Below are 15,296 nucleotides of genomic sequence, written 5' to 3' on the forward strand. Positions count from 1 at the left end.
CAATTTCGTGTGAATGCTGATGAAACAAACATATAGATTACATTTAGTGGTTAAAAAATTTGGACATTGAACTCAATGAACCAACCATTCAAAGTTCAATAAAAGTCCTCAAAGTTGTTGAGCCAAAGAAAATGCTGTAATAAAACTTTGGAGACTAGTGTAATAAAAGGCCCAATGTCTTCTCATTTCGAATATTCAATCTAATCCTAAAGAAAGGTGTACAGTTCACTTGGGGATAGTTAAGCAAATATTCTTAGCTTCAACACAACAATAATACAAAATTTCTCTTCACCCCTAGGGATACACAGGGGTAGTACAATGAAAGATATATTAAACTTCTTCCCATTCAATTTGAAGTGTGGAAATCTGTTGGTAAATATTGGGAGAATAAAGAATTGTAGATTGAAATTTAATTGATTTATTTAATTTGAATCATATAAAGTTTTTTTTTACACCGATTCCAATATTTGAGCACTTTTATTACCCTTAATGCTTAAATCTTTTACAAACATTGTACACCTATTAATATTAATGAATTTTCCCCTAAATTCGCCCTTTTTTCATTCTATTATAAAAAGTGCTCCTTTTTTTGAGCTAAAATGTAATGATAAAATAGCAAAAAAAGTACATACATTGAAAAGGGGGACTGCCATTTACACATCCAGCAAATTTACAGTGGATGTGTTTTCGCCAGTGCAATGGATGTATTTATGACAAACTGAATTTTTACTGTATAAGTGACAGTAAAATCGATTCTCATGTCATAAATACATCCAACACTGGCAAAAATACATCCAATATTTTCATACATATGTCAAAAATACATCCGACACTGGCATTTACACATCCATACTTTTTCAATTATATGTCATAAATACATCCGACACTGGCATGCTTAAAGCTAAACCTAATAAAGAACAATAATTCAATATAACTCCAAGTTGTTCATTTTGTTGTTATAACTGAAAAGGAAAGAAGTATTGAAGTTTTGTAGGGAGCATCTTGAGAAAAAGGGAAGTAAATAGGGGGAGAGTAACTAAAATTGGACAAAAAATTAAAAACCTATACATACTGTACAAAATCTAATTAATTGTAAATAAATATTCTTATAAAGTAATCTAGATGTATATTTGCCAGTGTTGGATGTATTTATGACATATAATTGAAAAAGTATGGATGTGTAAATGCCAGTGTCAGATGTATTTTTGACATATGTATAAAAACATTGGAAGTATTTTTGCCAGTGTTGGATGTATTTATGGCATGAAAAAAAGGAAGAAAACATTTTGCCAAAAATACATCAACTGTAAATTTGCTGGATGTGTAAGTGCTATAACCCCATTGAAAATGATGCTTTAAGGCACTTTTTTGATAAATTATCTTGATATTATAATTTAAAATGTTGTCAATTTTTTTCTGCAAAATACTCTACTGATTTTTTTATCCTAATATTGTTACTTGTTCTAGCTGCACTATTCGTGGACCTACATTTCTGTTGTGTCACATAAACACTAAATATATTACATAAAGTTAAGTGAATCTGCAAACAAAAAATGAAATGAATTAACAAGAACGTGTTTGTTCACTTCCAGTGTACAATAAACCAAGAACAATCATGTGCACAAGTAGCGCTGCAATAACAAGCATAAAACACTAGTGCAGTTAGAGCTCTGTAATGTGAATCTTACTTAAAATGGTGAAATTATTAGGTTTTCGAAATCTTATGCTACGTACATAAAAACTTTCCACTTTTTATATGTACAAAATAAATTATAGAGTAGCTTCGGTAAACACTAACATTCACATAATTCAACAAAGGCTCTTTCTAAAGACTATAACACCAAAAAAACACAACAGTAGACTGATTTTCTGCTGTTTATTAATATTGATAATGGGAATCACGCCTACTTTAATAAATTTTGCAATAATTGGTATTAATAATGATTATTGTATTAAACCAGTACACCATTAAAATAGTGGACACTTATAATATGTTCCAAATTACCCATTTTAACTTAATTCATATTGTTTTAAAAAAGGATATTTTTGTCTCAGAAAAACTTTGCAATAGCTACCCAATTATCTATAATTTTGATACAGTTTTGTAGGTATTGTAAATAAATCACTAATCTTGACTCATGTGTTTGATATCATTGATATTTTAAAGCATTTTAAGATCAAAGTATTTAAAATACTCTAAATTATGAACTTTTTAAATCTTAAAGTAAAAACCATCGACGATAAATTACAATACACCCTTGTTAAAATACCCCTTTTGTAGTTTTAAATAACTAGTCTAAAAGACTTAAATCTGCTAGTTTGTATAACCCAATTAAGATTTGACAAAAGCCACCTAATGTTTTATAGCCAACGAATGAGAGTTTGTGAGAGTATAACATTTTAGACCAGTATAGTTTATAGTTTTATGACTCAGTAAAACAGTTAATGTGTTAATGAGAGGCTAGTCCTTAAAAAAATAACCTGTTAACTTATTAGTTTTATGTTTAAAAATTGACCTCCTTGTTTCACGCCTTTTACAATAATTGAAAGTTAATTATTTTCCACAGGAAGTTGGGAAATATAGATTAATCAGTGGGGCGTTTGATTGCACTTTTGTTTACCTGTGCGGATAGTAGCGGAGCTACTGTATAATTAGGGTATTCTGTCCGTAAGTTCGTCACACCGTATATTCAGTAAATTGGCTGTATTCTATTAAGAAAGTTGGGAAATAAAGATTAATCAGTGGGGCGTTTGATTGGACTTTTGTTTACCTGTGCGGATAGTAGTGTAGCTAATCTATAGCTGGGGAAATCTGTTCGTAAGCCCGTCACAACTAATGTTCAGTAACTTGGCTGGATCCTCCTTATTAATTGACACATTTTAGAAATTCATATGTAGGTTAAAAAAAGAATATAATTTTTAGCGAATTATTTACCTTACATATCATTAATGTAAATTTAGTCTTACAATTAAGGCTTCACATAAATTCTGGCATGGTTTTAGACTATTTCTTTCCCCTATACGCTTTGAATTCAGAGCTTCTATATGCTAGGGTCGCATCTACTAGTTAGAAATAGCAGATAACACTAGTTGTCATCTCAAATGCCATACTGTTAATCGTCTATAACAAGCATATATAGAAAATTGGAGTCTAGAGAAATAATTTTAAAATCTTAGGCAACTGGCAATCAATTGTTGAAGAAACTTCTGTGCTAATATCTTAGCCACACTGAAAAATCATATATAGCATCGTATTACAGACAATTTACCAAGAATGTTGAAATAAATTCATTTTTATTTTTCATTTTAATATCAGCGAAAAGCTGTCTAGAATAAGATGCGAAGATAAATAACAATTAATGTATTTGAATTAAGTAATATTTTATTATCTTAAACCTTAAAATCTATGATGTTTTCAATAATGCTACTAATGTAAAAAGGTCAATCTAAAGTTGTATTTTATTTTCTTTTTTTCTTCTCATTTTTCTCTCTTTATTCTCTCTGCTAAGATAATTTTGTTCAACATTTATGTAAAAGTTTCAGAGCTTCCTTTTAAGGCCAATATATACGTACTCTACTAAAACCAATATTATGAGAATATAGTAATCATTTATGTGTGACTATTTATCAAAGGATAGGCAAATGTACGTTAATTTAGTCTTAACCCTAATTATCTAATGTAAAATTTGCGCATAATATTAATCATTGGGGAAATCAAAGGGTCGTAAATTATTTTTATCGCAATTGCCCTCTACCTCCCTGATATTTGTACTTCAATGTATTATAAATGTACTCTAGAGTACACAAAAGTACAGGTTAAAGTAAAAATAATCATAGAATTTTTCCAGTATGGCCTCGATTATAATTCATTGGATTAGAACCGATTCTCAGCCATACTGAAAATCATGTATAGCATCGTAGTACAGACAATTTTCTATAGATTAAAAATAAAAATGCTGTCTATAATGCGATGCGCTAAATAACTACTACTATGTACAACTTGTATCTGGTTCCAAATTAACAAGAACACTATTTCAGATGGTGAGCGGGAGAGGTACCCAAGCTCCAGTACAGATGATCATTCCAGCAGTGAGGAGACACCCAGGAGGAGCATACCCAGACGAAGGAGGGGGAATCTACCCAAGGATTCTATAAAGGTAGGTCAATGATTATGCAGGATAAGACAATGGACGATAATTTGATATACATATCCCAAATAAACAAAATGACACTATTAGTTTAGAACCAACCAATCACAATTTAACAAACGGGGGAGGCAGGTTGTGCTAAATTTCCGTAAATGTGTGAGTTTTAAGGCTTTAAAATATGATTAGAACTCTAAAATTTGTATGGCAGTTTCTCTAATATAGTACAATATAGTACATATCCACCTTATACCCCAATAAAGCAACTGCCATTCCAAATTTTAGAGCTCTACTTTTATTTTAAATTCTTAAAACTCATACATTTACGGGATTTTATCACATCCTACCTCCCCCTTTATTAATTTTGTTTGTTATCATTGGAGAATGAGATACACATCAATTATTCGACCTGGCATTGTCTTATCACCAAAGATCCCTGAGCTAAACTATCAACTTGTTGTTATGTTTAAAAAAGGAAATCGCATTAGTTTTGGATTGTTTATTTGGTAAAAATAAGGTACCTAGTTTCTGGGTAGTTTGAACTCTAGTTTCTGGGTAGTTTGAACTCTAGTTTCTGGGTAGTTTGAACTCTAGTTTCTGGGTAGTTTGAACTCTAGTTTCTGGGTAGTTTGAACTCTAGTTTCTGGGTAGTTTGAACTCTAGTTTCTGGGTAGTTTGAACTCTAGTTTCTGGGTAGTTTGAACTCTAGTTTCTGGGTAGTTTGAACTCTAGTTTCTGGGTAGTTTGAACTGGTTAAAATAAGCCTAAACTTGATAACATCATGCTCCTTAAATTCTGTTTCACTATAAATCCTATTTTATTTTTTATTTTAGTTCATTGACACGTTTAAGTAGCGTAGCTGTTTAATAATAGTCCATTCAGATTGGGCATTTTAATTTTATTATCTACCTATCTGTTATTTTTTTAGCATCCCTCCCTAGGCATAAACTTAAATTAAAATAGCTTAATACTACTGCACTGGGGCCTATGTGAAGTTACCCTAAAATCGGTCCAGTGGTTAGTAATAGGTATCTCAACGAACAAACAAACAAAAATCTTATTATCTTTATAAAATAGGATTGTTTATTTTTCTTTCATGTGTGTTTTTACTGCGCTTTCAATGGTAATTGTTTTCTCGTATTTATTCGAATCCGGTGGATAGGAACCGGTTCTCATTAATACGAAAAAACTATGTCTAGCATTGATTATATCCAGCTTTCTACGAAGATAAAAATGTACAATAATAAGATTAAAACCAGTTTATTTAGCCCGTGCCTTCGGCACCTCGGGGCTAAAAAACTGGTTTTAATCTTTTAATTGTACATTCTATATCCGCGGAAAGCCGTTTATAATACGATGAAAGAAATAACTATTCCTTGTTTTGATACTAGTCTTTGGAACTTTTAGATTTGTAAACTATCATTTTTACCAATAAAACAGATTGTTTTTATTACAGCACAGGGTTACTAATATTTATATACATAAAATAGCTACTAAAATGCATAATATAATTAAGCCACTAAAAATGATTTTATAGTATTAAAATATTCTTATCTGAGAATGAATCTTAATTAAAAAATGCAATATTATATGAATATTTCATTAGTGAAATTGCACTTATTTCAAATGAATAGCACACTCGCTATTGCCAGGGATCTAAAGGGATAAGACAATCGATGATAAATTAACATGATGATAAATAAAATTACCCTTTTTGTAGATTAAAATCATTGTTGAAACTACCAGTTTTGAACCAACTAATTAAATTTCAATAAAAGTATCATAGGTTACGTAGTTATAAAATTTGTAATGTACACTGGTACAATCAAACAACCCTTTCTTCCCTTGGTATTGTCATGCCTTGGCTAAGACATATGATGTTAACACAAAACATCTACAAAAAATATAAGTGCATATGAAACTTTACTTTTCAGAAATTCTTATTATCGTATCGGAATATTTTTAATTCTTTTGATGTATTAACTTTCGTTGAAAACATTACTTAATAGTTACTTGATAAACATGATAGTTATGCTATTTTTAAGAATCATTTTGTACCTGTTTTGATTGAACACCTTGTGGGGTCATGACACAAATGTAATATTAGTGCAGAAAAAGAAATTGGCTATAATATTAACTGGAATGTAACTAGTATTCCCTCAAAACAACACAAAAATAAATTGGCTATAATATTAACTGGAATGTAACTAGTATTCCCTCAAAACAACACAAAAAGAAATTGGCTATAATATTACTGGAATGTAACTAGTATTCCCTCAAAACAACACAGAAAGAAATTGGCTATAATATAATATTAACTTGAATGTAATTAGTATTCCCTCAAAACAACAGAAAAAGAAATTGGCTATAATATTAACTGGAATGTAACTAGTATTTCCTCAAAACAACACAAAAAAAAATTTGCTATAATATCAACTGGAATGTAACTAGTTTTCCCTCAAACAACACAAAAAGAAATTGGCTTTAATATTAACTGGAATGTAACTAGTATTCCCTCAAAACCACAGAAAGAGAAATTGGCTATGATATTTACTGGAATGTAACTAGTATTCCCACAAAACAACATAATAAATTGGTTAAAAAATTAGTAGTGTACTATTTTGATTAAAGCACACCAATAGTATCGTTAAGCGTATTTTTTTTGCTATATTTTAGGGTTTTTTTTGCTTAAATGAACGACCACCAATATAAAACTATTCCTAAGAGACAATTGGTGCAAAACGAGCGCATACTTATTATGTAAAGCCTATTAACAAAAATCTGTATAATTAACCAGGGCCGGGAGGGAGAGAACAATGGAGGTTAAACTATCCATGGAAAAAACTTTTCTTATACAGGGAGGGACGGGACATTTCACTATAAATTGTGGTGGTTCACAAAGTTTAATAAACACGATAAATCATACTTTAGCTTTAAAACGTCGGTGACTTCAATAAATCTCGATTAATTGGGTTGTACACACTTTTTCACCAATGATTTTAATCTACATAAGGACTAATTTAGTAACATTTACTGAAATACTCATGTTTCATGAAAGTTTTTAATTTCAAACTTTGGCATCTTAAAAAATAAAAGCCCCATAAAAGTCGTAGAGACATATTTAGGGGGCCCTAAAGAGAAATTCGTGTTCATTTAAGCTGAACCTTTTATAGCGATGCAATTTTGTTTTTATTATATATTATATTATATACTTAATATATATAAATGTTGTTTTTATTAGTTTTAACAATTGTCATTTCCTAATGAGCACTTTCCCAAGACTTTGATGACGGTCCTACAAACTCGATAATTTTTTTGCTGTTTTTTTTATTTATTGCAACATTCGTCGTTTATAATTTTTTAGCAAGTAGTGACCTAACAAATCAAAGTATAAATCAATAATGCTATTTTATACTAAAGTACCTAATTAGGTACTTCCAGTCTTTTTATTTTGAGGTTGGTTAAATGAGGGGTTTCAAAGGTTTGAAGAGGGTAATCTAATGTGTTTTTTAAAAATCATGGGTAAAATGAGGAATTTCAAAGTTTGAAGTAAGTAGACACCACTCCACCCTTGGACGTCTATATACCCAATAAACATGGGATTTTAAAAAGATTATCTGGAGAAATTTTATTATCATTAATTTGTAACACCCCCATTTGTTGTTATTTGTGTTGGCCAACTGGCAAATAAGAATTGATGAGTAGGTACTTATCCAGGGTAGAGGATCCATTATAATAAACATGTGTTACTATATAAGTTATTTGCTAGTCCTTATATAAAGTAGTAAGGTATTTTTGTCTGAAGCTTAAGATTTCGATAACTTCTTAACTGATTGAGTTTCTCTTGAGGAAAGTTTCACATAGGTCCGGGGATGGTTTTAGGCTATTTTATTTTTAGATTATAGATACTAGGGGCACAGATGCTAGATTAAAATGATGTCCTTTATTACAATTTATGTACTTAAAATGTAATAACCACATAAAAGTTTTACGAGGTGTATTCTAAATGCTTCGGCTCCGTAACTCTGGCACCTATCTATACACAGAAGTATAATTTCAGTCTTATCATTTTTAAGCACTTAGATAGTCAGACAATGTTTCAAAAATGGCTTAAAACCATTAGAGGACCAATAAAAATGCAATTTCCTTTTGGTAAGCCGTTTTATTTATCTTATGGACAAATAAGAGAGATAACTTTAATTTCTTTAATAAAACCATCCTTCGTTTTGAGTACAAAATCAGAAATCTTTTATTATTTTTGACTGATTTTTATTTTCCCAATTTTTATTGAACACCTAGTTTCGTAGCTACCATATGCTTCTAGGCCTCTTAGCTTTTGCATTACGCTCAAGTATTTTCAGGGATGAGGGATAAGACAATCGAGGAAAAAATTAATGTATCATATGATTATAGGGGATTGATAATGCATATGATAACAAACAAAATTACCCCAACTGTTATAACTTATTACACTTTGGGTACCAGTTTAAATTTCGCTCCAATGTACCTTACCTTTGTGTGCGCGTGTGTGTGTGTGTGTGTGTGTATGAGAGTGTGAAGAACCTTTGGGCATGATGATTTCAATTGTTGTTGTTTACGTTATTGCAGACTTCATGTAAGCTCTGCTAATTTTATACTAATGGTGTTTATACGTTATTGCTTAGTTCCCATGAAAACAGCAAATACAAATGATAGTAAGAACAAAGATAGAGAGGGGGGACAATGGGCTGTTTTTTACTTAGTCCCAAAAATTTTATAATAACGTTTTCTTATTCGTTGGCTCAACAACTTTGGGGATTCTAGTTAATTTTTATATTTGATTGGTTGGATCATTAAGTTGATTGTTCTAACGTTTCGATAACTAATTTTAATCTACTTAAGGGGTAGTTTTGTGTACCATCATTTGGGATGTGCATCAATTTATCGGCCATTGTCTTATCCCTTTAGATCCCCATGAGAAAATGCCTTTCTCCTATCAATTTTTGGTGTTTTACAAAATATTAAAGGAATGATATAATAGATTTATTTTAACTGTTATTATTCATTTGTTTAGCTGTTTCTATGAAACACTACATTTCCATCTGCTATTACTCCTCTTTATAGACACTTACTTAGATCATTGAAATTTCAACTGTTATTGGATGGGCAGGACAGACAAAGTAACGTTGATTGATAATTAGCAGCGCAGCTACGAATACTAACAGCAGTGTTTAGGAAATAATGCTTAAAAATTCACCAAAAATGGTTCTTTTAGCCAAAAAAGATGAGCAAAGTATTAAGCGGTTGCGCCTCTAGTATTAAGGAAAGGAATGGCCGGGACCTATATAAAGATTTCTTTCAATAGAGAACTTAGTTAGCAAGATATAAAAGAACAAACAAAAAACCTTACTATGTATACTATATTAATTGTGTTATTTTCTGAAATATTTAAGAATTTAAAAGAATATTTTATTATTGTTGTGCTTGATACATAATGTGACCATCCAATTTTACACTTATAATGACACATTCAAACCCTTATTTAGCCCAAAATAATTAAAATAATAATAATAATGGAATACTAGCAGCCTGCTTTATCCATGACTTTTTATTCTAACATATAATAGATTATTATGTTTTTTTTGGCGATATCACCAAAAGTGACTTTTTGTAGCTAAACATACGGTTATAAATTTGCAAGTTATTATTAAATGACAAAGACATAAAATTTATTTATATATTCTTGAAAAGGGGTAAATTCAGGGAACAAACGGATAAGACATTCCCAATTACAATAAACAAAATTACGTCTTTTGTAGATTAAAAGTATAACCATTGGTGGAAAAGTTTGATCACTGAAGGATTGTACATCCAAATAAGTATTTGATAAGATTCACTACAGTTTTTTTAAGGCAACCGATGAGAGATCGTAGTTATAAAGTTTTAGGGACTAATCGAATTTAAAATAATATCTTCATTCATTTTTTTGTTTATATTAAAAACTTAATTTCCTAGGTGTTTAGATTTTATTTTTAAAATTAAAAAAAAAAATTATATGACATCGTTTTATCTTCATCTAAAAAAATGCTGAGTATTGTCAAAAAATTAGGACAAAAAATGTCGCAAGCAACAAGACAAGTAAATTAATGGATAAAGTAAACGTGGACATATTGTTGGGAGAAACTTGGTCCTCAATTTAGATTGCTAATATGGAACTCATTTTTTGGTCAGTTCATCCAGTAAGAGGGGAGGGGATGGGATTATCGTTATTTTAGCGATTAATAAGATTACATGAAAATCTGATGCGACATCCAAGTACTAATATATCGATTATTAAATAAGTGTAACTAAGCCCGCTTAAAGATAACTATTACAAGGATAGGTATTTACAAATAAGTACAGCAATAACTACAAATGAAAAGTCATTTCCTTGAAATATAATTTTTTTTCTCTTCAAGTTAGATTATATACTTTTAAGTAACCTTAAACATGTAAAAAATAAGGAAACTATGACAATAAAAACGTACCTTTTAAAGATATGTTATTAGGGATAATATTATTTTTCGTTTTCCATGGAATTGTAGAGTAGCTTCGCTGTTCGACGTTTAATTTTTGTTTAGTTCTGCTGTCATAGTTTAATCATTCATTTGCGCTGAAAGGACTTACAAAAACTGCTCTCATTTCACCAATTAATGTTCATTTGCAGCAGCAAAAATAACTGCTACTTCTAACAGCAATTACTGCTTATTAGCAGCTGGTAAAATAACTTATTTTTTGCTATATACTTTTTTGTCGTTTGTCCAATAAGATCTCTGGAAAGGTTATGCAATATAGAATATTATTTCCATGCAGACTAAACTATACAGTGACCACGTAGTCTGTACAGTTTCTCTTTGTATACAAATGTTTATGTATTTTACTTTATTATGGTTAATCTAAAATATTGTTGATTTAAAGTTTCTAGGCTAGTTATAAAGAAAATCTGTATTATTAAGTGCTTTTAATTGATTTTGGTTATACAATGTGTGGGTTTAGGTGAATTGTAGAAACCTCATGGAAATTTTAGCAACTGAAGTGAGAAATGCTATCCTTTGCATTTTTAACTTTTTCTTGTCTTATTTAAAACAAAGCTACTCTGTGCACAAAAATTTCTTTGGTAACATGACAGTTTGTTTAAAATTAGAATAGAAAAACATCTAAATATTTTCTGTAAACGATGAATCATTGTACATACCCAATGATGATTAATAAATAATGTAGATTATAGCTATTGCTTGAATTGTTAGGAGACTGCTAGTGCAACTCCATCAAGATTAAATAATACTTTGGTACCAGTCATATACGACCAAACCATGGGTGGGCGTAAAGAGGAGTTTAGCCCACTTAAACTTTAAATCTCCTCATTCCCCCCCCCCCCCCTCAAAATTAAATAGCTTTGACGTCCCTAGTACCAATATAATCTATAGCCCGATGTCCCCGCCCTCCATGGGTAATATACCTTTTTTGTTGATTCTATCGCTAACATGGTTGTTGTCCTTGTCACTATTTTAACACATAGGTGCATATTTAAAACTAAGAGTTTGCAAGTTGTACTAAGTAGATATCAACAGTTGACTTACAAAACTGTTAAAAAAATATTCTAAAAATTAGCGAAATATATCGCTGTTAACTCGACCGAAAAGAACTGTTTTGCCTTTAATCTATCAGCCTGTCAAAATTAACAACTATTTTTTTATTTATGACAGCATAGTATTGTACAATAAATGACCAAATTAATCTACTTATTCGCTAAATTTTATAACATACAAAATTAGTGGTTTTATGAAAACAAGGACATAACGTCATCTATAGAAGTTGACTCCCAATATAAACACTGAACTACCTACTGTCCAAACACTTTTAGTGGTTTCAGAAAATAATTTTAATTAGTAATAAAACAGTATGTTAGAAGGTTATTTAACTGTTAAATAGTTGTTAAAAATGACTCTAAAACTAGCAAGAAATATTTAAAAGTGACTAAATCATGCTCGCGTCATTAAGTAGCTAAGAATGATAATCTGTCGTATTATCCAGAGAGGAAAGTAACTTGGGACTTTAAATTACAATGGTATCCAAAGTTTTATAACCACAATATCTTTTCCGTTGGCTCAAAAAGTTTGGATACTTTTTATTGGTGAGTTACAGACTAGCAGTGACCAATCATAGCAACCTATACTTTTAATCTACAGGAGGGGTATTTTTATTTATTGTCAATGTCTCCTTTTTCCCTGAGCACTATAACATTAAGTTTAAATTTAGAAGGATTAAGTATATTAATAAATCCATATTTTCTTCTTGATTTAGTTAGTAATAGTTGCTACGCCCATAGAGGCCTCTAGGGGGCACTTGAGGGATGAGAGATGGGTGAATGAACCCTTGACTTTCAATTATAGTATGAAGAATATCATAAGAGATTGGAGAAACCGTCCCCCAAAATAGTTAAAAACTTTCCCTGTACCTACAGACTATTCACTCTAGTTTTGACTTGTTTAAACTACCATTGTCCAAACTCTTCAACCGATTGTTTTAATCTACAGAAGGGATAAATTAGTTTCTTATCCATTAATATCCCTGAAATTTAGAAAGTAATATGTAAAAAGTTTTATTATCTATTCAAAAATTTCTTTTGCTACGCATTTATTTTGTTCTTAGAAATTTCCAACTCACTGACTTACTGTATTAAAACTATTTTAATTTCTTTAAAAGCAAAGCTTTTGAAAAATATTATTTAGTTGTTTATCACATCGTATTATAGACAGTTTTCTGTGGATATTAGATTTTCTGTATTGCGATGCTATACATGATTTTTAAGTATGACAAAGAACTGGTTATAATCCAGCGAATATTAATTGGTTTCGAAGCCATACTGGAAAGTAAATTCTTGAATAAGTATTTTTAAATAACCCTTTAGAAGAATTTAAAGAAAAAAAATAAAACAACGCAGCAACCCCTAATTTACAAAGTAACATATTCAGCCTCGCTTTCACAGATATTATCATCCTTGTTTACCTGTCTTCAAATTATAACTTCAATTAACAAATTAAAGGAATGATTATGGAGATTTGTTAATACTTACAAACTTTTTATTTGCGGCGAAGCTAATCTAAATTAGGTTCTTTCTGTACGTCCGTCAGTCTCGCAAAGTTATATACGCTCATTACTGCAAATTGAAGTCACAATTTTTTGTCATTAATGTTAATTTATTATTTAAACGGAGTACTGACTTTTTTGAACTTTTTTTTATTTTGTTCTAATTTTATTATTGGTTTGCTACTTATGGATATGGCTTTGATTGTTAAGATTTTGGAAATAAGTTAAAACGGTTGTACTTATATACGTATTTATATATTGTACAGATTATTCTATAAAATCTAAAGATAAAATTCTGTATAAAAATCTATATTTCTCAAATAAACCCCCCATCATATCAGTAAACGAGTGGTTAACATTTAAAGGGGCTCAAACCATGCACGTGAGGTTTGATCAATTGACGACAAATTTATTCACTACCCCAATTATGATAAACCAAAATAGACCTTCTGTTGAAATTATCGGATGGAATTTGGACACTGAATTGTAAATTTCACTGGCACCCAATGTTTTAACAATTTCGATGTCTCATTTGTTGGCACAAAAACTTTGGGTACTTTATTAAACTATGATTGTGCCAACATCAGTTTCCAAACCTTTCACAAATGATTTTAATCTACAGAAGGGGTAATTTTGTTTCGGGGTGGGAAATTTCTGTCCACTTGCTAAACATGTGGGGTATTGTCCATCAAAGTCTGTAGGTGTAACCTGAGCCAATAAGAAAGATAATATTCCCAAATCTTCTGAGGTATTCAGAGTAGTTAATGTCGTATATACAACAAGGATTAGACTTATACAGAGCACCTGCAAAACTGCTCAAATTTTATCCACATATTTAGCTACATAAAAGTAAAAGCCATAGAAATATTTGACTATATTATTACTTGGATGTTGCACCCAAATTTTCATTAACTCCAATAAAGTTATACTTGCAGCTGGCTAAAAAACAATAAACCCCCACCATCCCATTTACCCTATCCCCTTACTTCCTACTATACCGGAAGAATGAGTTGACCAATGAATGAGGTCCTTAATAGTAACCTAAATTGACTTAAAATTTTTCCCTGCCAATATCTCCACGTATTCTATATTTATTCTTAAATAAGAACTACATTAAAATTCTTAAGTTACTTTCACGAACGAAATTTGTTAGTTTGTGGCAACACTAAAATTTAGATATTACAAGTATTTTTTCCACAAAAAAAGGGTTTTAAAATATTTTTTTGGTTAAAACTTCTCCGATATCAAACTAATATTTTTAAATCTCAGCACCTTTTCAGCCTAAATGGTCGGATAATGGGTATTTAGCAGGGTTACTAAGGGATAAGACAATATATGATGTATTTTGTACAATCCCAACATTTTTATCCCTTCTTTAGATTAAATTTATTTGTACATAAATTTAGACATTGCTATTTATATTGTAACAGGATTGCATTATTTGATTAAAGTCACAAAAGTTTTTAGTCTATAGAAAAGCTTTGGGTACCAGTGTAATTTATAATAGTGGTCCCTCCCTCCCTGGTATTTAGGTAGAATTTTGAGTACAAAAGGGTAACTTTATACCCCTTTTAAAACATTTTAAATATTATTTAAGGTTCATTTTATAGGATTTACACTTTCTATGGGGTCAAAGTTTTCATATTTTCTTAGGTTTGGGTAGGAAAGTCAAAGGTTCGACACATCTAAATTTTTCCTTCTATTTCTCATATATCTGAAAGGTTGTAACCTTGTCATTACTGCTCTACTTATGAACAATAACATATTTGTTCCTGTTGTTTAACCTTCTTTATGTTTTATCTTTATCTGAAAAAATTTGGTAAGAAAGGGTAATGTTTGTATATTTAAGTCTAGTTGGTATCCAGTTGTTTTTGTTTTATGTTACTGATATACATGCTTTTTCTTTACCCAGAGTACCTATAGGATATCTTTTTAGTAGAGCAGCTACTTCTTAATTCACACATTTATAGCATGAGAAATTAGTGGCAGAAAAGTTAGGACGCAAATCTTGATCACAGTTATGTGGGAGGAAGGGGATATTGG

The 15,296-nt window shown here is 30.4% G+C and overlaps 1 protein-coding gene across 1 annotated transcript in view; it reads left to right on the forward strand.

The window, feature by feature from the left end:
• LOC145313821 (uncharacterized) overlaps positions 1-15,296 on the forward strand; it is a 104,028-nt gene that overhangs the window by 35,265 nt on the left and 53,467 nt on the right. The window contains exon 3 of the mRNA XM_080153461.1: positions 4,039-4,157. Coding sequence (XP_080009587.1) covers positions 4,039-4,157 — 119 coding nt within the window. The remainder of the gene's footprint in view (positions 1-4,038; positions 4,158-15,296) is intronic.

Source organism: Acartia tonsa, chromosome 1 (genome assembly GCF_053477335.1).
Source record: "Acartia tonsa isolate MP-2025a chromosome 1, ASM5347733v1, whole genome shotgun sequence".
Classification (NCBI taxonomy): Eukaryota; Metazoa; Arthropoda; class Copepoda; order Calanoida; family Acartiidae; genus Acartia; species Acartia tonsa.